Source organism: Tursiops truncatus, chromosome 5, assembly GCF_011762595.2.
Source record: "Tursiops truncatus isolate mTurTru1 chromosome 5, mTurTru1.mat.Y, whole genome shotgun sequence".
In the NCBI taxonomy this organism is placed as follows: Eukaryota; Metazoa; Chordata; class Mammalia; order Artiodactyla; family Delphinidae; genus Tursiops; species Tursiops truncatus.
In genome coordinates, this window is record NC_047038.1 from 74703123 (window position 1) to 74728141 (window position 25019).

General features: G+C 38.9%; 1 protein-coding gene across 1 annotated transcript in view; it reads right to left on the bottom strand.

The window, feature by feature from the left end:
- The window catches only part of NMU (neuromedin U), a 239055-nt gene that overhangs the window by 33539 nt on the left and 180497 nt on the right, over positions 1 to 25019 (bottom strand). Inside the window, exons 6-7 of the mRNA XM_033857063.2 lie at positions 6539 to 6639; positions 3759 to 4851 (exon numbers count right to left, since the gene is read on the bottom strand). Of these exons, the coding sequence (XP_033712954.1) occupies positions 3759 to 3867 (109 nt within the window). The 5' untranslated portion in view covers positions 3868 to 4851; positions 6539 to 6639. The remainder of the gene's footprint in view (positions 1 to 3758; positions 4852 to 6538; positions 6640 to 25019) is intronic.

The window sequence follows — 25019 nt, forward strand, 5'->3', positions numbered from 1 at the left end:
TTTCGCTACGTTTTCTGTACCCAGCATTAGAAGTAACTTACAGGGGTCATGTAGTCCGTAGTAGAGAGTTGATTTGTTTGAATCCCCTTTCATGGGACAGCTATTCAAGGTGGACAAATGAACTTACACACTTCTCAATTAAATATTTCCCACCCTAGCACAAATGTATATCCCAAAGTCACTGTTGTCTGGTGGATATTACTTTGAGCTGATTCTGTTTTCAGGAGGGGATAAAGCTTCTCAAATTTTCATGCAAAACACCTGGTGATCTTACTTAAATGAGCTTCTGATTCAGTCATTCGGGGACAGGCCCAAGAGTCTGCATTTCTAGCAAGCTTCCCGGTGATACCTGATACCGATGCCGCTGGTCTATGAATAACTGTGAATAGCCAGGGGGAGTGAGCACCGTATTGTAGAAAGAAACAGAGGATGCCTCTTATTTGACAGAACTAGGGAGCTCAAATAAACATTTTAGGTGTAACCTTTTTAACAAGTCTGAATATTTCCAAAAGGGGTATATGAATGTCGTCATGAAAAAAATCTAAAATCCATAGGCCCATTCCTTACAGCTTGGATGCATTACTCATCTGTTTTTACTAAGAGTGCACAGCTTTGAAAAATAGGAAGGTAAAAGAAAGAGGAATGGAGGGAGAGAGCAGTATTTGATTGAAGAGAACCAGAGTCAAGTATGATGCAGGGAAATGCACAAGGAATTCCACGTGTTGGATTCAGTCTTCACCTGCCTGTACTTCTGATTTCTCCACTCAAGGTACCATGGTTAATCTCTGTTTGACAGGTCATTCCTGTTTAAAGAATACAGTTTCCTATTATTTCTTCTCCTGACCAACCCCCATCCTCCAGTAAAAGTGGAAGCTCCCCCTCCCTCCTGCCTTACCAAGAGCATGGAGAGTTTGCCTCCTTCCATGTCCCCAAGCTTGCATGGGCCACACCAAAATTGCCATTTTGTCTAACCTAGTCCCAAGCACTTATATAATCGAAAGGGGGTACTTTGGGGCTCTTACACGAAACACAGTCTCAGGGTAAAAAGGTTAGAGAAGCCAAAATTTCAAAATGTTTACCTATAATTTATAGAAAACTATTAACATCCTATGACTGAATCCAAACACAAGGGAAGAATTTTCCCCCTTTGTCTATTTGTTAACTGAAGTTGATGTGATTTTCCTCTCAAGATACCCCAGATGTGGGCTTTATACTAATCAAATAGCCATACTAGATACTTTCGCAAGTATTGTCAGGGACGGTGCCGCTGTCATCTACAGCCTAAAAACTGCACTGTTTTTGATCAATCAGTTTCAAGTTAAGTGAAATCTTTAGTCTTACACTGTACAATCTAACTAATGCAAATAATATGGATAGACAGCTTGTGATCTGTAAATATATCATGTGTAAGAGAAAGAAAAACAGACTTGATTATTCTAAAAGTGGTATCAATTTTCTTTTCTCATTGCTAGTACTTAACTAGTGTAGTGTTTGGAAGTCAGAAACTGTTACTGCTGACTGAATTTTAGGAATTATTCCATGAATAAGGGCCTGAGTAGGAAAAGACACTTCTCAATTTAGTCTTGGGCACTTGATCACTTATTGTCGGAGGCCACATCACGCGACAGTTTGTTGCAGATATACAAATGTGCCCCTCTTTCAGGAAATGTCCTTCTTTATTTTAATGTTCTCTGAATAGTAAACCATTTCCAGCCACCGAATCTGTGGCTGGTCCTTTACCTTCCCACTGCTATTTTATGCTCTGCTAACTCATTTTTGCCAAGGACGTTGTACTTATTGACATGATTTTTTTTTCCTCTGGCATTGTGGCATTTGCTTTGTTGTTTTTCAATACATCCACTTGCGTGTTGCGTAACGATTAATCTTGGTAGATTATCTCCCAGTTTTGCTTATGTATGTCATGCTTCCCCTCCAGTGCTATCTTTAGGGTCTCAGGACTAGGGCAGATCAGACTAGGAAAAATTCACCCTCTTCCCTCCCCATCACATTTTTAGAGAGATAAAATTAAGTTTTTGGTATCAAGAGCAGATCTGAAGGGGAAAGAAGACAGAAAAGGGTAGTCTATGGGGTCTCTGTGTAGGGAAAGAGGTATCTCATCCCTTTGCTTGAGAAATATTGGGGATATTTATCAGATGATTGGTCAACCACCAGATATGCTCTTTTGAAAATAAAACCCAAGACTTGCCTTTTTTAGAAATCAGCTGCTGCTTTCTATAGTTTCTGCTCAATCACCAGAAGACTGAAAATTCCCCTGCCTCCCCACCAAAAAGAAGTTACCTCCCACTGATGCAAAAATCACTGCAAGCATATAGTACGTAACATGCATGGAAAGTACATTTGCTTTACAGAGGAAAAAAAATAAACTATGATTATCTGCTTCCTTAATAAGGTAAATAAAAATTACCAAACTAATTTTACCAATAAACGATTAATATTACTTTGCATAAGTCATGCTGTAGCACTGCTGAATATGTGATGGAGAAGGTTTAGGTCTCCTAGCTTCTGACTGCTTAGATTTCATAGCCAAATTACCTTGCTTTTCAAGCACGGGTGTTCCCACCTCCCTACGTCTCCAGTTCCTTAAGGAAAGGGGGAAAACAATGAAAGGACAGAAAAAAAAAAAATTAGGAAAAGAATAATAGTTTCAGTTCCCCCACCTCTACCTGAAGGCTGGGCTACGTGCTAAGAAAGGTCCCTACAGTTATGGTTTCAAGTCCCTAACATTCTGAGCAATGATGAAACAGTCAGCCCTCCTTTATCCTACTGACAGGAAGGAGAGCAGAGGGAAACTAAGAGGACCTGCTGAGAAGCTAGAAAATTCATGATCTTAGTAGGTCAGTGGCTGTCACTGGAGGGGCCCTGGCTCAGAGCTGGGAGATGAGGGATGGTCCCCTCAAGGTACCTGGAAAGGTAACCTTAAGGGAACAGGGAAGTGATCTCTCCACTGGAACAAGTTGCATCTGCTCTACACTGTCTCCCAAGCTTCAGACACCCCTTCCTGACCTTGCTTTTGCTTTTCCCACACCTTTCCTCTAAGCAAAGCTCAGGAAGTCCCTACTGTTATCAAACCACATCTGCCTTCACTGGCTTTAGCTGTAGCACTGACTGAAAGCCCGGCTTGCACATTTGCTTCTCCAACTCCGCATTGTAAGAAGGTCTCTATTCCTTTTCCTGATCTGGTCCCTGAAAACCTATGAGGCACAGAGCTGACTCTTTCCCCATCTATACGGCCAGAACGGGGCATGTTATTGCTCGGGATTATCTGCACAGACAGGAGCTCATTCACCAAGGAAGTTGAGCACTTTGCAAGTTGACCTCGCATCAGCAGGGGAAGTATCAAACCTACTCTAGTTTTGCTTCACTGTCAATCCCTCCAGTGATTGCAGTCAAAGGAAAAGCATTTTCATTTTCACTGTTTTAACTCCCATTACCCGAGGGAGCCCTACAAGTTTCCACCGACCTCAGGCTGCCCGGCCTGGGGATTTAGGCCAGGCCCAGTTCCGCGCTCGAGCCCGGACACTGGCACCTGCGCCGCTGGCTGCCCTGGGGCGCCGACCCGCTCCTGTGATTAAGAGCGAGAACCTGGGGAGCCCTGCGGCACGAGGGGGTGGCAAATCTCAGAAGCCAAGAGAAGAGGCAAAAAAGGGAGGGAAGAGAGCGCGGCGATCACAGCGGGGAGGAGTGGCGCGGGACCAGGCGGTGGCGCGGGTGCCCTGGGAGGCACGGGGTCGGCTTACCTCCGCAGGTGTCCGCGCAACAAGACAGCAGTAGTAGCAGGAGGAGCGGGGACGCAGCGGCCACCTGACCGGGGGGCGGCCCGGGGCGACGGCTCGCGGCTCGCAGCATCCCGGGACCCTGCACGGCACCGGCCCGCGCTCCAAGCGATGCTCTGGCTGAGCCTCTGCGTCCCTGGCGCGCTGTTCGCCCAGTTCGGCCGCCAGACTGACCCACCCGCACTCTGCCAACTTTTAAATCTCGCGGACACGTGGGCTGAGGCGGCGAGGTCCCCGCGCGCGTCACCTCCCCGCCCCCGGCCTCCCTCGCGTCACTCCCAGCCCGCTGCCGGCTCCCGCGCCCCCTTCACAAGTTTCTGACTCAGAGTACCACTCATTTTCGTCGCCCCCACCCTAGGGTCTCTGGGATAGATGAGAATGGAATTAAAACGAGGCGAGTCTCTTCCCTTCTTTGGAAGCAATGAATGGGAGCTGGAGGGAAATGGCAAGCCAGGTGGCCCGAAGAGGCTGGGATGCCGGTTTTTACGCTGGACGGTGGCGATGCTCTGCCTGGGACACCCCTTATGCACCTTCCTCGGGAAGCCTTCTCTGCCCCTCCCTCCTGTCCTAGCGCTCCAGTCACCACCTCGGTGCAAGCACCTCTGTTCTGTTCCCTTGCTCATCCTCAGCTCCTGGCCCAACGCCCGGGGCACGTTAGAGCAACACAGGTTCATGGAGGTGGTGTTCCCCAAATTCCTACCTGGTCTGAGACCTTTTAGGGAAAAGCAGTTGTCTGTTAAAGACGGTTAAGAAGAAAGGGCTGCTGAGGTTTGACCACACCACATTTCTAACCGTTCTAGAAGGTCTCTGGCTGTCCTGTGGAATTCCAGTCCTAAGGTAACTCCCTTTCGTATGCATTTCTCCTGCTGTCACTCCCTAGCTGTTGCATTCTGATTTCCAGAGTGACCTGACTTCTGCTATCCCTCTCCATACTTTCCTTCTTAAGCGGAAACATCCACGAAGCAGCCTCCTCCAGGGCACCAGCTGATACAGTTTTAATTTCCTTCTCCAGAAAGATGGAAGACTGATCTTGTTTGACCTCCTTTTGAAAGGAACGCTGAGGAAAGGGTAGAAAAGGAAGTACATTAACATTTCTTAAGGGACATCTTTATGTCAGGCACTTTCCCGTGCTATTTCATTTAAAATACACAGCACCTCTGGGATATGAAAGTATTATGATTCTCATCTGATGACGCTTAGAGATATTAAACAATCTAAGGGTATCAGCATGTGAGGGAGCCGCTGGCCATTCTACTCTCTGAAGGTGCTTCTCCTCTAAATCAGGGATTTTAATGTATCAGAACATGCACTGTGCAACCCACCATATGCAAGACATGTCCTTAAGAATACAACATTTAGTAATCTTCCTAAAGGAAATCACAATTTAATAAAGGACCCCAAACCCACACTCAAATAGCTGTATTACAAGGCCCATTGGGATGGTGCTCTGGCAGAAATACAGAGAGGCAAGAGAATAACCCTGATAGATAAAGTGAAAAAAGAATGCCTACCACTTTAAAGTTCCTTGTACCCATGAAGCATGTGAACAAGGCCAGATTACAGAGTCTGGTCCAGGTTCAAAGATGGATGAGAACAGATTTGAGTCAAGACTGTGTGTACCTTGATTTATCCCCAAAGTAGTAAAAAAATAGTGCAAAGACTGTAAATGACATAAGGATGTTGGCCGGGGGAAGAAGGCTCTGGTTTCCCATTGCCTTCTTTTGTCCCCTGGAGGCGCAGTGAGAGATCACTAGTCTCAGCCACTTGTGTGGGGTGAGCTGTCAGTGAGAGCAGAAGAACCTGAAAATACTGGGCTTGATGCTTTTTATACCCCCAGCAGGTCAGGAGAAGAAATGACTTGTGTATTACGAGGTTTTTTCCTGAATGAATCAGGCTGCTCCGGATGTTCCTGTACAGGGCCCTTGGTACACATATGTAAGAGTTTTCTGAGTTATACACCTAGGAATAGAGTTATTAGGTCATAGGGATATCTAGTTAAACACTGGATTGTTTTCCAATATGTTGTACCAATTTACACTTCACTAGCAGCGCATGAAGTTTCCATTGCCGCACATCCTTGCAAAAACCTCTGCCACCCTGGTGGGTGCGGTATCTCACTGTGGATTTAATTTGCAACTCCCACTACTGATGAGGATGAGTATCTTTTCACAGATGTATTGGCCATTATTGTTTTCTCTTCAGTGAAATGTCCATTTATCTCTGTTGCCCATTCTTCCCCTTTGGGTTGTTAGTTTTTTTCTTACCCATTATAGAAATGCTTTATGCATCTGGAGCTTTTGTTGGTTAACTGTGTGGCAACTATTTCCTCCCTATATGTGGCTTTTCCTTTTACTCACTGTATATGAGTTGTTATTTTGAAGAAATGCTTAAGAAATGCTTAAAATGACTTGCAGACAAATGGTCGTGCTATTGTGTGACTTGGATGATAAGAGAAGATGGATGAGGGAATGAGGGAAAATAGATACTTTATTTACCTAGGAGCTAAGTGGGGCGGGGGTGGGGTGTGGAATTCCACAAATATCTAAATGGGAAGAAGCTGATTCCCAAGGTTCCCTTTTGTCCAAATATTCCAAAGAAGCAAGATCCCAGATCTCTACAGTGGAGGCTTAACAATTTAGTTAGGAACATTCCAATCTGTATTTAGTTCACATTCATCTAACATGAGCTTATACATCAGTATCTACCACCAGGTATAGTGCAGCATCTAATGCATTCCTACTTACTCTGTTCAAGACTGAAAGTTTGATTCTTGGTACCATGCTGATTCCTCTCACCTATTTATCTCTTGCAAATTGGCAATTGGACTGTGCTTTCTGTTTACAACCTGTAAGAATGAAGGCTAAATTAGATCATGGACCTACAGATTAGTGAGACCTGCTAGCTTGTGACAGGGGTATCTAGAAAAGTCATCATGGAGAGCATTAGGAAGCGGGGGATGGTTGAATGTCAGGAGAATGGGAGAGTCAGCAACAGATGGAAACTCAGGCAGGCAGTAGTTGGCAATAGCTAAGTCTAGTGAAGTCTAATAAAGAGACCCAGCTTTAGGAGCTGAGAGTAGGGGCAAGATCTGGAAGATTTAGGAGTTCTAGGCAAGATAGCCATGCATTCCTTCAAATATTAATTGAGCACCTTCTAGGCTCCATTCTAGAAGCTTGGGATATAGCAGAGACCAAGTCAGTTAAAGTCTCTGCCTTCATGGAGTTGACAGATTTTCAAGGAGAGGTAGATAATAAGCAAGGAAAGAAAACAGAACAATTTCAGATAGTAGTAAATGCTATAAAGAAAACAGGGTAATGAAATGATAGAAGGTGACTGGGAGTTGGGGGAAAGACACTTGACACAGGATTATCTAGGGTTGCCTCTCTGAGGGGATGATATGAGAGGCCCGAAAGATAAGAAGAAACCAGAAAGATCTGTGAAAAAAGAGCCTCAGGCAATGGAACCATCAAGTGCAAAGGCCCTGGGGCAGGAACTGAAAGAAATGCCAAGCCTGAAGTTTCCAGGAGGAGAAGGAAGCCAGTGTAACTGGCACAGAACTGGTACAGAGTGAGTAAGTGGAATATGCGGAGCTGATGCTGGGAAGTAGGCAGGGTGGGGTCCTGATCATTGAAAGGTCTTAGAGACCATGGGAAGGAGTTCAATTTTTTTCTCTAAGTAAAATGGGAAGTCTTTGAAGGATTTTAAGTAGAAGAGTGAGATGATTCGATTTACATTTGCAAAACATCACCCTGGCTTCAGTGGAGAACAGACTGTGGAGGACCCCAGTAGAAGCAGGGAGAACATGGTAGAAGTCCACACCAGAGCCATAAAACTGGAGGAAGTACTGATGCATGCTACAACATGGATGAACCTTGAAAACATTATGCTAAGTGAAAGAAGTCAGACACAAAAGGTTTCAAATGGCATGATCCCATTTATACGTAATATGCAGAAGAGGCAACTCCATACAGACAGAAAATAGATCAGTAGTTTCCAGGGGCTGGGAAGAAAGAAGAGTGACTGCTAATAAGAATAGAGGGTTCTTTTTAGGGGCATTCTTTTTAGGGTGATAAAAAGTGTGCTGGAATTAGACAGTGATGATGTGAATATACTAAAAATCATTGAAGTGTACACTTTAAAAGGATAAATTTTATGGTATGTTAATCACATCTCAATTTAAAGAAAAAAAGAAAGAAGTTCAGGCCAGATACGATGATGATGACCTGTGGCAGAGGATGCTGGCAGCCTCTGCAATTTAGCACAAGAAAAATTTGTCTATTTTTGGCATTAAATATCCAAATTTTGTTATTTAACAAATAACAGTACAAAATAACAAATTTTGTTATTTAACAAATAACAGTCCTGGATGTTCTTGGTAACTATGAAATCCTCCTCTAGAACTTTGTGAAGGCATTCACCTAAGACATGTCTGTATCAATGACATGTCTGTATCATGCTATAGTCATTAACTAATTTTTTCAGGGCAGAAAATATATACTTCATAAAACCCAGATGGAGAATGTTGGTCTTAATAGTCACTTTGATATAACTGTTATTTATGAATAGCATCATTATATAAATAATGGCAAGTGGATTTTGTGATGACCTGTTCTAAATGGTTTATAGGACACTCACTCATTCAGGAAACATTTATTAAGCCAGTGTCACCTGTAAGATTTATAGACTAACAAGATGCTGAAAACTCTGCGTCTTGTTTTATCTTTTCTAAGACCACCTGTACCTTGTCATGCATCTTCCCAATTTTCTGTTACTTGCTGCTTAAGTTCATGCAGGATGATCCACTTAGAAATACCACCCTAATATCAAATTTGAAATTTAGAGAAAAGTTTTTGCTTAAGGGTATCTAATACTGAAGAGTAAAGTTCTGTTGAGATTATGGAAGTTAAAAGCAAACTGCTCCAAAGACTCAATTTAGCCTTTGGTCTCTAAATAGAATTCAGGGGAGAAGCCAACTGTGGGGTTACAGAGCAAATGTTCAAGGCGAGAGGGTCATTTGTGGCAATTACAAGAAAATGACCAAATGATTGGGGGTCTATTTGCTTCTGAAGATGGGTATCTATTATTTAGTGACAAGGATACTTTTCAGCTCTTTCCACAAACAACTTTGGCAGCTGGATGAAATTCCCAGTTTATAACTTGAGTTTGCCTTCTCTTTGAACAATAGTATTTCATACATTTTATAATAACTCCAATAATCCTAACTTTTCCTTTTCCCATCTGCGCCTTCAAACTAGGTAGATATCGACCTCTCTGCTTCCAGGAAAATCTCTCAACTCAGAAAGACTTTTGGATGAACTACAGTGTACTGAGAAATCAACGCAGGAAAAACACTCTTCTAAGAGACAAGAAAAGAATAATGAATACAAGAAATGGAGGACCACAGACCAAATACATCTACATTTCTTAAGGCTTTCTGTTGTAGGATAATTAACTTTGCCCTGATCATGATGTAGCAGCTTACAAAATTTAAGAAATGCAACATCATCCTTTACAGGAGAGGGAAACTCTTCTTATTTTCTCTAATTATTTGATAAAATTTATTTTAAACAGTTTACAGGAATAAAAGTCCTTCCGCTTGAGGTTGTTTTTCAGGTTCATCCGATGCACATAGTGAGTGAGATGTGGACTAATGGTGAATAAAAGATTTGTATGTTCAAGAGACATTCTTGCTAATGTCTTTGCACAAGGATCTAGCTTTCATCTCTTCAATCTCTTGCATTCAGGAGGAGCTGTGGGTGGAGATACTGTTGGTGAATTCTCTGAGTACAGGCCAGAGAAGGTTGCCATGCAGCCTGAAAGCAGCATAGATTTATTGCAGAGAGACTTTAGAGATAAATTCCTTTTGAGAAAAGTAATAAGAGAATTTCTTAAAAAGCAAAAAGTCAATAACTTTTTGCAGTTACACTGGTGCCCACAGGGCTAGATTTTCACATGATAGATGTTCTGAGGGTAAAGCCATTATAGAAATGCAGCACTGTTATTACTAATTTGAAACATGACGTTAAAAAAAATTCCAATCCGTTGAAGGCAGAACCTTTCTCTGTTCCTTAAATTGCAATTAAAATATTTATACACACTAATGAAAGATTTATTAGATTTTCTTGACATGCTTATGAATCACATCTTGGCAAAGCTGGCAGCAAAACAGATACTTCCAGACACAGGAAGTTTTATAAAAATGGAACCTAAAATTAAATGACAGTTAAAAAATACAAGGATAAAGTAAAATTTATTATTTCTACACAATAAGTTGTACAACAATTTTTTATCACTAGACTGGTTTTTCAATCTATTTAAAAATGAGTCAAAACAATTATATTTTCTAACGACATCTGTATTTATGAAAAAATATGTAATTTCTTTACATAGGTGTGTTAAAATAAAATTTTTTACTGCATTTGGTCAAAGGTAATTGAAAGAAAGGAAAAGAAAATTGGTATTATTTGATCTTTTAAAAAATGCTAGAATAAAATAATCAAAAGAGACCTGGAATGAGTTTCTGAATATAAAAATAAGCACCATTTCAGTTAGTATCATAAAAGGAGTAATGACTACTCATTTTATCTCTAGTGTCTCAAATACTTTTAGCTCTGATTTTTTAAGTGGACCATAACAGATAACTTGAGTTTGCTCAATGTATATGGATGTATGTCATGTTGTATATGGATGTATGTCATGTTGCTCTAAATTAAATACTAGAAATTTAAGACATTTCTGAGAAGAATAAAATTAGTCAATGTTGAGTAGTTCATTCTCTTTGTTCATCTATGAAGTGATCAAATCCCTTTTTCTCAAAAATTAATCACAGGTCCTTTTTTATGTTTTCACCCATTAGTACATATGTAAGCTACTTTCAATCTTGAGTTTCAACCCTGATTTCAGAGTTTTTAAACAGCTTAAAGGGAAAAAGCAGAAGTAGGCAAAATAATAGATTTACTTCTTAGAGAAAACTGAAAAATAAAATTAAGGCAATCATTGCCTTAATTCAGTGTGTTTCCAAGCAGATCAACCCTGATATTCTCATCATGACATCCATATGTTTAATGGTTTAACTACCACTTGATTTGTGGCAATTGTAGTTGATCAATAAAAATAATTTGAGCTTCTTTTTCTCATCCTTCTATCCTCCTGTACTTTTATTCTCTTTAAAAATATACCAAAGAATTGCCTTCAACTCCTTTCCTATCCTACCACATTATACTCTATCATATAATAGAGACCTTCAGGAATGTTGAGTAAATTCTATATTGGGCAAAGCACTCAAGGCAAATGTGTTACATAATTGATGATGTCTCCCTTCCCTGATCCCTGGATAGTAAATAGCACCCTCTTCCTCTCAGCACTTCCCGTCTCCTTTACACACCTTTTTCTCCTTAACACTTATTACCACTTGACATCATACTAGATACTTCTATCTATAGAGTTGTTGGTTTGTTTTTTTATTTGTCTCCCTTTGCTAGGAGAATACCAACTCAGGTTTTTAATCCTTTTATCCTTTTAAAAACACTTATGGTCACTTTCATATTGTTCTATAACTCAAGTTCTCGGTGTTAAGAGTACTTGGCATGTAACAAGCACAAAAATATATATACATGAATAAGGAAAATAAAAAACTGATCTATAAAACTTTCATTTATAATAGTGTACAACCTTTAAGCATATATCTACTGTATAAATGGTGATACACCCTATAACGATATTGGAATGATAAAGCGATCTTTCATTGTCCTGGGTTCTGTTTCCTATTCTGACCTAGTGAGTGTGGGAGACTTGAGAAGATGGAATTTATAAAGAAAAGAGTCAATCAGCATATGGTAGAAAATAAACATAAATATAGAAATGCTGTTAGACACTGGGATTATGTAACCAGGAGAGCAAGAATTCTTGGAGGCAGTATGACCTCATGATTGAGAACTTGAGCAGAGGACCTAGACAATCTAGCTCTTGATTCAGAGCAGCACCACCTACTGGCAGCAAGACGTTGCAATACTAATTGACCTTTGAAAGATCCAGTTTTGATTATCTGTAAACTAAGAGTGCATAAATTTTTTTTGCCTGCATAACATCCCTTCCTTTTTCTGTAAGAATCTCACATGATTCAAGGATTGATCCCTGAATTTGCCTCAGAGCTATAGCAAAGGCTTTCTCTTTCTCTGTGAGTCTGACATACATGGACCATGTGGGTTACCACATGCAGAGAGGCTGTCTTGGAATGATACCAAGTAGCCATGAGAAATGGAGAGACACAGAAAGAGAGAGAGATGGAAATTGTTATATATGCTGACATCTGGCCAGGCCTGAAGCCAGGTCATCCTTTGATGTTCAGAGTTAAGTAAATCAAAAATTTCCATTTCTTTTAAGTTGGGATTCTTACATTTGCAACAGTGACCGGCACGAAATAAGTGCACAGTAAGTTTTACTATGCTGGTGATGACTAACAAGTAGATGAGGAAGAGAAATCATTAAATAGAAGAGAGGGTTTTGAAAACTCCTTCTAAAGTTTTACTCCATTTTTGTGTATTTCATAATGAAGACTGTCAATGCCGAGAATAGGAAGAACAGACACAAGAAGGAGAATTCATTTACTTCCATGAAACTTTCAAGATTTAGACCCACCAATTTTTCAGGAAGGCAGAAGGAGGAGATGGGACAAATGACTACAACGGTCTTTTACCATCCAGACCTCTTCCTAAACACACAGCCCAAGCTCTCATAAAGTTTATAAATTTTTTATTTTGAAATAATTATAGATTCACAAGAAGTTGCCAAACAATTTACAGAGAAGTCCTATGTGTTCTTTGCTTATTTTCTCCCAAAGGTAATTTCTTGTATAATTATAGAACAATATCAAAATCAGGAAAGTGACATTGGTACAATCCATAGAGCTTATTCAGATTTCACCAGTTTTACATGTACTTGTGTGTGTGTGTGTGTGTGTGTGTGTGTAGTTCTATGTAATTTGTGGTTCTATGCAAATCTGTGCAATTTATGAATTGCACAGATTCTTATAACCACCATCACAATCAAGACACAGAGCAATTCCATCACCACAAAGCTCCCTTGTACTACCCTCTTTTAGCCATACTCATCCCCTCTCCTCACCCCTAACTCCAGCAGCCACCTGCTTTTCCTTTGTTATTTTAAGAATGTTACATAAATGGAATCATATACTATGTTACCTTTGGAGAATGTCTTCTCCCCCACACTCAGCATAATTCCCTTGGGATCCATTTAAATTGTTATATATTACCAGGAGGTTGTTCCTTTTTATTATATTACATTTAACCATTCACCTACAGAAGGGCATCCAGTTTTGGGCTATTGTGAATAAAGCTGCTGTGAACATTTGCATACAGTTTTTGTGTTGACATAAGTTTTCACTTCCGTGAGATAAATGCCCTAGAGTACGATTGCTGGGTCATATGGTAAGTGCTTATTTAATTTTATAAGAGATTGACCAACTATTTTCCAGAGTAGCAGTACCATATTACTTTCCCATCAGCAAAGAGTGATCCAGTTTCTCTGTATCCTTTCCAGCATTTGATGTTATTGTTATTTTTGATTTTATCTCAGCCATTCTGATGGGTGTATAGTGATATCTTGTTGTGGGCTTAATTTGCACTTTCCTAATAGCCATTGATGTTGTGCATCTTTTCACTTGCTTGTTTGTCATCTGTATGTTCTCTTCAGTGAAATGTGTGCTAATGTCTTCTGCCCATTTTCTAATTAGATTGAGTTTTGAGAGCTCTTTCTGTATTCTAGATACAAGGTCTTATGTTGAATATGTGATTCACAAACATTTTCTTCCAGTTTGCAGCTTGGCCCTCCTCCTCCTCATAAAGAGCAAAATTTTTAATTTTTTTGAAACTAGAATATTTTAATTTTTATTAAAAATTTTCATTGAGGTATAACTGATGTACAATATTATATGTTTCAGGTATACAACATAGTGATTCACAATTTTTAAAGGTTATACCCCATTTATAGTTATTATAAGATATTGGCTATATTACCTGTGTTGTACAATATATCCTTGTAGCTTACTTATTTTATACATAGTTGTTTGTAACTCTTAATCCCCTATCCCAACTTGTCCCTCCCCTCTTCTCTCCCCACTGGTAACCACTAGTTTGTCCTCTATATCTGTGAGTCTGTTTCTTTTTTGTTATATTCACTAGTTTGTTTTATCTTTTAGATTCCACATAGAAGTGATATCATACAGTGTAAAAATTTTAATTTTGGTTAGATGCAATTTATCACATTTCTCCTTTTATGAGTCATGCCTGTGGTGTCAAGTCTGAAAGCTTTTTGCCCAGTGCTAGGTTCTGAAGCTTTTCTCTTAAATATAAAAGTTTTATATATATATATATTTTTTTTTTTTTTTTTTTTTTGCGGTACGCGGGCCTCTCACTGTTGTGGCCTCTCCCGTTGCGGAGCACAGGCTCCAGACGTGCAGGCTCAGCGGCCATGGCTCACGGGCCCAGCTGCTCCGCCGCATGTGGGATCTTCCCAGACCGAGGCACAAACCCATATCCCCTACATCGGCAGGCGGACTCTCAGCCACTGCGCCACCAGGGAAGCCCCTGAAAGTTTTATATTTTTGTATTTTATTTTTAATTAAGTCTGTGATTATTTTTAAGTTAATTTTTACATAAAGTATGAAGTTTAACTCAAGTTCTTTGTTTTTTCTTTCTTTCTTTCTTTTTTGCCTATGGATGTCTAACTGCTCCAGTACTGTTTTTTTTTTGAAAAAGCTCTCATAAATTTTTTTTAACAGTTTTTTAAAAATTTATTTTATTTATTTGTTTTTGGCTGCATTGGGTCTTCGTTGCTGCATGCAGGTTTTCTCTAGTTGCTGTGAGCGGGGTCTACTCTTCGTTGCAGTGTGTGGGCTTCTCATTGCAGTGGCTTCTCTTGCTGCAGAGCCCCGGCTCTAGGCGCGCAGGCTCAGTAGTTGGGCTTAGTTGCTCCGCGGCATGTGGGATCTTCCCGGACCAGGGCTCGAACCCGTGTCTCCCGCATTGGCAGACGGATTCTTAACCACTGTGCCACTAGGGAAGCCCTATCATAAACTTTTAAGAATATTAAGTTGCCTTTGATTGTGTTTTCATCCTTTTGGTATTATTTTAAAAGCTGTTCAGAAAGTGGGATAACCACTTTTTATTCAAAGTCAATTTAGGATAATATTGTTTGTTTGCTTTGATTAGATTTTACTGTATCTGCAGCCTCTGAAAGCCATTTTTGCTAACAGATCAATTGCATCTCATTACATCTCAGGAAAGGGAACAGCAGCGGCGCCCCCCCGACCGCCCCGCAAAAAAAAAAAAAAAAAAAACAGAAATGCTGTGAACTTTTCCAGACCAGAGAAAAATGCTGCTTGTAAAAGTAATAATATCCATGTCCCAAGGGTCCCATCATTTAGCCTAGTTTCTTCCTCTTCAACAAAACCTGGCATTTTTATGGGAATTAATGCGATCACAAGAAAAATCAACACCTCAAGCATTACATGGAAACTGTTTTCAAAAAGCCCATGTAAGGAATAAGTCAGTAAACTGTTTCCAAAAAGCCCATGTAAGGAATAAGTCAGTTTACAGTAAGCGTAGATCAAAACATATGCTGGGACAAGACCTCATTTTCAAGAAAACATACTCCGGTTGGAACTTGAAAATGTCAAAGGAAAGAACTGCGTGATCCTTCTGTCAACTGGAAAATTACACTGGAAAGTGAGTATGGGTCTGGAGATGGATGGAATAATAGTCTCTTTCCCCCTGCATCCAACACAAAGACCTTTACAATCCTCGGGAAAATTTATGCAGGTTTGTGAATACCCTAGAGAAAGAAATCAATCCGTCAGAAGACAGGCGAATTACACACTGCTGCTGCACACATGTATGTCCTTTGCCTAACTGTGGCTTAGATATGAACACGATAGAATAGCATCAGATAGTATGCTTGGGGCTTCAAAATCCAATATGGTTGATTTACTAAGATTTATAGCTGCAAATTTGACCATTTCCTCAGCAATATATGCCTGTGAAATGATGATGATGATATAGCACTTTATATATATTATTTCACTAAGAGGCGGTTGCAAAAAAAGATAAAAAGAAATACACCAAAATGGTGATTGTGATTGTTTTTATTTTCTCTCAATTTCACGCGTTTTACAATGTGGCCAATTTACCTTTTAAATTAGAAATACATGTTCATATTCAAAAGGTCATCAAGCTATACACTGAACACTTTGCATTTTATCATATGTAAGTTATTTCTTTAAAAAGTACTGAAAAAATGGAGTGAAGGAAATGCATGTGCAAAACACGCACTACCTATAAATCAACTTTGTTATTTTTCTTGAGGAAAAAAAAGACTTGAGAGACATACCAGTTAAGGGCAATGTATGGAATTTGTTTAGATACTAATTCAAACAAATCAATTATATACAAATAAACAATTAGGGGATTCAGAACTGAATATTCTATAGTATTAAGGGAAGTATTGGTATGATTCTAATGAATGTATAATTTGCATACAATAAAATGCGCAGATATTAGGTGTTCAGTTTGACCAGTTTTAATAATTGTATCTGCTTTAACAATTTGGGTAGCCACCGCCCAAAATAAGACAAAGATGTAGATGTAGAAAATTTCCATCACCCCAGAAAGTTTTCTCCTGTTCCTTTCCAGTCAATAACCCCCAACTCTTACCTCAGAGTAACCAATTTCTAGCTTCTAGCACAACAGATTAATTTCACCTATTCTTGTACTTCATATAAAAAGATCATACACTAACATACTCTTTTGTATCTGGCTTCTTTACATATCATTAAATTCACCCACTCTAAGTATACAATTGAATGACTTTTAGTAAGTTTACCAAGATGTGCAACGATCATATAATCCAGTTTTAGAATATTTTATCACCCCAGTAAGATCCAATAGGCTCGGGCTCCAGATGGCACAGTGGTTAAGAATCTGCCTGCCAATACAGGAGACACTGGTTTGAGCCCTGGTCCGAGAAGATCCCACATGCTGCGGAGCAACTAAGCCCGTGTGCCGCAACTACTGAGCCTGCACTCTAGAGCCCGTGAGCCACAACTACTGAGCCCACGAGCCACAACTCCTTAGCCCTTGTGCCACAACTACCAAAGCCCACGTGCCTAGAGCCCGTGCTCCTCAACAAGAGAAGCCACTGCAATGAGAAGCCTGTGCACTGCAATGAAGAGTAGCTCCCGCTCACCACAACTAGAGAAAAGCTCATGTGCAGCCAAAGACCCCAATGCAGCCCAAAACAAACAAACAAATAAATAAAAAGAATCAGAGCAGAAACCAAAATTTAAAAAAAAAAAAAAAAGATCCAGTAGGGTCATTTTCAAGTAGTCCCCATTTCTGTATCCAACCCAGGCAGCTACTGATCTATTTTCTGTCTCCACACATTTGCCTTTTCTGGACAACTCATATAAACTGAATCATACAATTTGTGGTCTTTGTGTCTGGCTTCTTTCACTTGGCATAATATTTTTAGGTTCATCCATGTTGTAGCATTCCTTTTTATTGGCTGAATAATATTCCATTGTACAGATAGACCATATTTTATTTATCCATTCATCTCTTATTGAGCATTTGAGTTGTTTCAAATTTGGGGCTAGTGTGAAAATGCTGCTGTTAACACTCACATGTGAGTTTTTGTCCTCATATATGTTTTCATTTATCTTGTGTAGATAAGTAGATGCATTACCAGGTCATATGGTACATTTATGTTTAACTTGTAAAGAAGCAGTCAAACTATTTTCCAAAGTGGCTATGTCATTTTACTCTCCCACCAGCAAGAGTTTTAGTTTTTCCATATCCTTGTCAACATCTGTTACTGTCTTTTTGATTGCATCCATTCTAATGAATATATATCAAATAATGTTTTTGAGATCTATCCATGCTGTTGCATATACTAGTAGTTAATTTCTATTTATTGTTCAGTAGCATTCCATTGTATAAATATGCCACTTTAAAAACAATCCATTCTCCTGTTCATGGACACTTGGGTGGTTTCCAGTTTGGGGTATTACGAGTAAAACATTATCAACATTCTTGCACAGGTCTTTCTGTGGACTCAGATATCCCTTAACTTAGGATGGGGTTACTTCCCAATAAACCCATGGTATGAATATATCATAATTCAACAGTGAATTTAATACATCCAACTTACCAAACATCATAGCTTAGCCTAGCCTACCTTAAACATGCTCAGAACACTTACATTAGCCTACAGTTGGACAAAATCACCTAACACAAAGCCTATTTTATAATAAATTGCTTAATACCTCATGTAATGTATTGAACACTGTTTTGAAAGTGAAAAACATAATGATTGTCTGGGTACAGAATGCTTTTAGTGTATTGGTTGTTTACTCTTGTGATCACATGGCTGACTGGGAAATGTGGCTCACTGCTTGGCCCAGCAGCATGAGAGAGGATTGTACCACATATTGCTAGCCTGGAAAACATCAAAATTCAAAATTCCAAGTACGGTTTCCACTGAATGCATATCACCTTCACACCATTGTAAAGCTGAAAAGTCCTAAGCCAGGACCTTCTGTATATGTTTTTGTTTCTTTGGGGGTAAATTCCTAGGAGTGAAATTGTTAGGTGATAGTGTAGATGTATATTTAACTTTATAAGAAGCTGTAAAGTAATTGCGCTATTTTACACTCCCAGAACCAACGTATGAGAGTTCCAGTTGCTCCACATGCTCACCACCTTTTGATATCAATCATTTTTAATTTTAGCTTTCCTAATATTATTACTTTTTAAGGTGATGGTAGGATTGGAGTTAATTTTTTTGTGTGGCCTTATACTTTAGTGATAATGCTGAAATTTTTACAAATGAAATTAAATGTTATCTTGATTCATAATAATCCAGTGGGGGGAGGGGCAGGGAGTGAGGTTGAGTTAGATGGAACATGTTTTGATGGTTTTGTAGCTGGGGAATGAATGCCTAGGTGTTCATTGAACCTTTCTAATCATGTGGTTTGAAATAGTCCTAATAAAATGTTAAAAAGTAAAAAAATTTTAAATATATGTATACATTTTAGAAAATGAACCAAGTATTTAAACTGTTGAACCAGCCACAATATTTCACTTGGGAACATCTAAAATTTGTTCCTTAGATATTACTTAGCAAATAACTGCCTCAGAGTACTAAAAGTCAATAGAGTATAAGTGCCTTACACACAACTTCTCCTTAAAAACTACCCTTCTTGTATAAAAGAATATCATTTTTACATTTAGTAATATAACAGCTCTATTGTCCCATGATTTGATTATTTCAGAGAGAAACAAGTCTTTTTTTTTTTTTTTTTTTTGCGGTAAGCGGGCCTCTCACTGTTGTGGGCCCCCCCCTCCCCCGGTGTGGAGCACAAGCTCTGGACGCGCAGGCCCAGCGGCCACGGCCCACGGGCCCAGCCGCTCCATGGCATGTGGGATCCTCACGGACCGGGGCACGAACCCGTGTCCCCTGCATCGGCAGGCAGACTCTCAACCACTGTGCCACCAGGGAAGCCCAAGAAACAAGTCTTAATAACGAGGAAATGTTATCATTTAGAGCTTTTCTGACTAACATGGGTGATTCTCACACAGGCTAATTCTTGTGAAATCCTGATGGTATCAGTTGTACCATCTAAGAAAAATCTACTGGCAAGAAAATAGAAGCATTCATAATAACTTTTTTTCTCTGAGTACTTTGATTATCCTAGGAACATGGAAAACTATTTAAAGTCACTGTAATCAATGTAGTAAGTGCTCAATAAATATTTCTTGAATGATGTGCCACCCATGATTGATTGGTGGACAATAAGATAGGTATAGCAAAAACCTGCTGACCAAAGTTCAATTTCCTTAGGCCTTAAATTGAATGACCTGGTGTTGGGATCCTGCTTTTCAAGTAAAGTTTCTTTTAGAGCTTTGTGTATGTCAGCTTGGAGTCTGCCATTTGGGGGGATGGTTACCCTGTGTGCCATAGTTTACTGCAAATCTGGGATGTGAATATAAGCTCAGAGGGCTGTGAGGGATCATGGATTTAATTTTATTTTGTGTCTCTGTATATAGGGGAAATTACAATACAATACATACTTTTTTTGGTAACAGTTTAACATCAAATTTATAAAGATATTAACTTGAAATCATGGTTCCCTAGGTTTCCTGGCAAAGTGTGGAAATCTTTTAATTTAGCTTTTTAGTGATGGAGTGTTTTCAGTCTGTAAAGTGTGATATTCGAGGTTAAAAGGAGTAAAACAGGTTGTGAGGCTTTAGGTAGGTATAACTCTTCCTTCCAGTAAGACTTTCCAAAAAACAAATTGGCTGTAAATGTTGGACTATGTTTCCTAAAAATAAACAAATATTTATCAATTATAAGAAATATTGTTTACATGTAATTTATATTGTATAGAAACTACTTTAAAAGATTTTCTCCTCAATATTTCAGAGAAAAAAAAAGAAATCTTGGAAATGCTTCCTAGAAAAATTGTAAAAAGTACTACCACTTGCCCTTGATTTCAACTACATAAATCTATAACCTCCTATTGGATATGTTTTCTTACCTGTTTTGAAATCTCTTTGTAAGATTATTCACATTTCTACTAAACAGAATTTTATAATCATAATCCTGACATTACACACCTGAAACTCCTGTATATTAAACTAAAAAATGTCAGGAACGCAATATTGTGATATAAAAAGATAGGCATTAACCAGTAAAATAAACGTCAGAAATTTTTCTCTTTAAACGTTATCTGTCACTTTAAAGAAAATGTTTAGAAGTGTAATTGTAAACATTAGAAAACTGTCAGAATAAAAGAAAATTGAAATCTAGAAAAACAATAAAGTCACTGTAATCAAATTATTATTAAATCATTAGTATTATTTTCAATAACTTAAGGAGACTAAATAACTTGTCCAGATGACAGATGAATAAATGAGAAAGAAAATTATCTTTGGGTATAGATTTCTAATGTATTATTTTTGTTCTTATTTGTTAGAAGTTAGTTATAATATTTACTGGTGATATCAAAACTGCCAAACATTAGCATTCTCATTTATAATGGTTGCTATCAGTAAGGACACACTCAAAAACGACACCATCGAGACCCAGTCACACAAGATAACTGATCACTCTTATGTCAAAGGACAGCTCAGAGAACACAGCTCATTCTAAACATCATCCCTAAGCATTATTAACATTCTCTTGGGACAGAAGCAAAGAAGGCTCTCATTGCCTGTCAGTAGCTCTGACGGCCAGACTTTCAGTTCCAAGCACACACTGTGCTTATTTAAAACATAAAGATATCAAGTGGATAATGTCTCCTTTCTTCTCCAAGGTTTGACTGATGATTTCATTCTGTGACTTTCTACTCTGTGAGGATATGATTTCCTGAGAGTCGTTTTAATTTTCCAAGAGAGAACTGAAGTGTTACTTTTTTTTGTTATTAATAGTGAAATCTTAAAATTCATTTGACTCATTTTTGAATCTTATACACCAAAAAATGACACACTCCAGGCATCCTGAATTATTTTACTTTATCCTGTACAACTCTAGATTCATGAACCGTACTTAACTAAGCTCAGCTGGACTGTGATTATGGTAAATGTAAATGGCTCTAGAGATGCCCTAAATCCTGTATCTCCTCAAGTGAAGGATCCTTAAACATCACAAAAGTACCTGAAAATTATATGCCTGTCATGAATTATATCAAAAATAACATCAGCAGAATGTCTATTTCCAAATGCCTTTTTTTGTACAGAAATACAAGTAACAGAAAAGTGAAAATTTTAAGTTTATAAAAGTTTGTTTTATGAACAAACCTTCTGCCAACTTAGGTATTTAAAGTGCCCTTGCTTTGGCAGACATTATTGAAAATATATTTACTATTTTTTCTCAATCTCTTGGAGAAATTTTCATTTCAAATGATTGAGTTATTTGATGTACATGACTACTCTTTTCAACACTTTCCATGCACATTTTTTTCTTCTAGTAGTGACCTTCAAACAGCATTTTCTTTCATGATATAAAAAGTCCAAGCTAAGCCTCATATTTTTCTTTCGTATTTGGATGTTTCTCGTGGATGTGTCATGCCCAAGGCAAGACAGAGCTGCACATAAGGAACAAAGTGTGTCTCCCCATAAGTGACTAAGAGATGCTGCATTAGAGGCAGCCAAACATACCAACAACAGTCATTTTTGTTCCAACTGCCTTTTGAATAATCATTTCTTATGAGCTCCACCATCCAGACCTCCCCACTACTTGTAACTATCAACAGATTAGCTACAGGATAAGCAATGGGGTTCAGTAACAATATACTAAATTTTGTGAGGGAATTTATATTAGCTAGAGATATTCACGAGTTTGTAGTTTCATAAGTTCTTAAGATATATCATGGGAGAAGGCCAAGGGTCCACAGAGTTACTATACGTATTTTATATATGAGAAAAAGAAAGTTCACGGACAGTAAGTGACTTTCTCAAGTCTGATTCATACCCACATCTGTCTAACAAGAAAGCCTATTTCCTTCCGCCATGAGTAGGACCTTCTAAGCAGTGACACTTGAGCAAACATTCTGGGTACAGGTGATATTTGCCCTTTGAACTCCAAGTTTGAGCTATGTAATGATAATAATAATAATACAGTCCACAAACCCATAACTGCAATTTTTAAGTCACAAAAGCCCAAACTAGGTTTTATAACTCATTTGGCAGAGGAATCTGACATGACCTGAATTAATTTGGTGGCAAAACTTGGCCTGAAATGTAAAGACTACTCATAGCCCTTATTTATACCATTTACTTTGAGTATTCAACGTTTTGCAGCAGAGATATTTATCTGTTCATTACAGGATTCTTCCCCAGACCAAATGGGAGTTTTTTTGTAATTCATGGTAAACATGTGATGTTATTTTTCAAAAGCCAAAACATTCTGAATTCTGACACACGTCTGCTCCAAGGGTTTTAGGCAAGGAATTAGAGATCTGAATGACAACAGCAACAATAATAATAACACTGATAGTAAAAGTTGAATTTTACAGTTTTATATCAGCTTTTTTATAAAATAATTTCATATATATATATATTTAAATTTTATTTATTTATTTATTTTTGGCTGTGTTGGGTCTTCGTTTCTGTGTGAGGGATTTCTCTATTTGCAGCGAGCGGGGTGCGCTCGCCTTTCACTGTCGCAGCCTCTCTTGTTGCGGAGCACAGGCTCCAGATGTGCAGGCTCAGTAGTTGTGGCTCACGGGCCCAGTTGCTCCGCCGCGGCATGTGGGATCTTCCCAGACCAGGGCTTGAACCCGTGTCCCCTGCATTGGCAGGCAGATTCTCAACCACTGAGCCACCAGGGAAGCCCTCACATATATTTTTATTGCATTTGTCATCATAATGTGAAAACTTCCTAACTTCTTTGAATAGGTTTGCCCTGATTATCTATTTAGAGGGAAGAAAAAACATGACTCAGCTCTTGACTCCATGAAGTCTCTTGGTCATATGTAACCTGACATCAAAAGACCTGGCTTTTGTAAAAAGTGCTGCAAAGAACATCAGGGTGCGTGCATCCTTTCGAATTATGGTTTTCTCCGGATATATGCCTAGGAGTGGGATTGCTGGGTCATATGGTAGCTCTATTTTTAGTTTTTTAAGGAACCTCCATACTGTTCTCCATAGTGGCTATACAAATTTTTTTTTATTAATTTTTATTGGAGTATGGCTGCTTTACAATATCGTGTTAGCCTCCACTGCACAACAAAATGAATCAGTCATACACATAGAGATATCCCTCCCTTTTGGACTTCCCTCCCACTTAGGTTACTACAGTGCACTGGGTAAAGTTCCCTGTGCTATACAGTATGCTCTCACCAGTTGTCTATTTATACATGATATCAATAATTTATGTGTGTCAATCTCAGCCTCCCAATTCCTCTCACCCCACCCCTTTCCATCTTGGTATCCATACATTTATTCTCTATGTCTGTGTCTCTAATTCTCCTTTGCAAATAAGATCATCTATACCATTTTTCTAGATTCCATATATATGCATTATTATATGATATTTGCTTTTCTCTTTCTGACTTACTTCACTAAGTATGACACTCTCTAAGTCCATCCACGTCTCTATAAATGACCCAATTGCATTCCTTTTTATGGCTGAGTGATACTCCATTGTATTGGCTTCCCTGGTGGTGCAGTGGTTAAGAATCCACCTGCCAATGCAGGGGACACAGGTTCAAGCCCTGGTCCAGGAAGATCCCACATGCTGTGGAGCAATTAAGCCCGTGCACCACAACTACTGAGCCTGTGCTCTAGAGCCCGTGAGCCACAGTAACTGAGCCCGTGTGCCAAAACTACTGAAGTCCGTGTGCCTAGAGCCTGTGCTCCACAACAAGAGAAGCCACTGCAATAAGAAGACCACGCACTGCAACAAAGAGTAGACTCCGCTCGTCTCAACTAGAGAAAACCCACACATAGCAACAAAGATCAATGCAGCCAAAAATAAATAAAGTAAATAAATTTATAGAAAAAATATTCCATTGTATATATGTATCATATCTTCTTTATCCATTCATCTGTTGATGGACATTTAGGTTGTTTCCATGTCCTGGCTATTGTAAATAGTGTTGCTGTGAACACTGGGGTGCATGTGTTTTTTTGAATTATTGTTTTCTCTGGGTATATGCCCAGTAGTGGGATTGCTGGGTCATATGGTAATTCTATTTTTAGTTCTTTAAGGAACCTCCATAATGTTCTCCATAGTGGCTGTATCAATTTACATTCCCACCAACAGTATATGAGGGTTTCCTTTTCTCCACACCCTCTCCAGCATTTATTGTTTGTAAATTCTTTGATGATGGCCATTCTGGCCGGTGTGAGGTGATACCTCATTGTAGTTTTGATTTGCATTTCTCTAATAATTAGTTGAGCATCTTTTCATGTGCCTCTTGGCCATCTGTATGTCTTCTTTGGAGAAATGTCTATTTAGATCCCCCCTCATTTTTTGATTGGGTTATTTGTGTTTTTGATATTGAGCTGCATAAGCTGTTTGTATATTTTGGAGATTAATCCCTTGTTGGTTGCTTCATTTGCAAATATTTTCTCCCATTCTGTGGATTGTCATTTTGTTTATGGTGTCCTCTGCTGTGCAAAAGCTTTTAAGTTTAATTAGATCCCA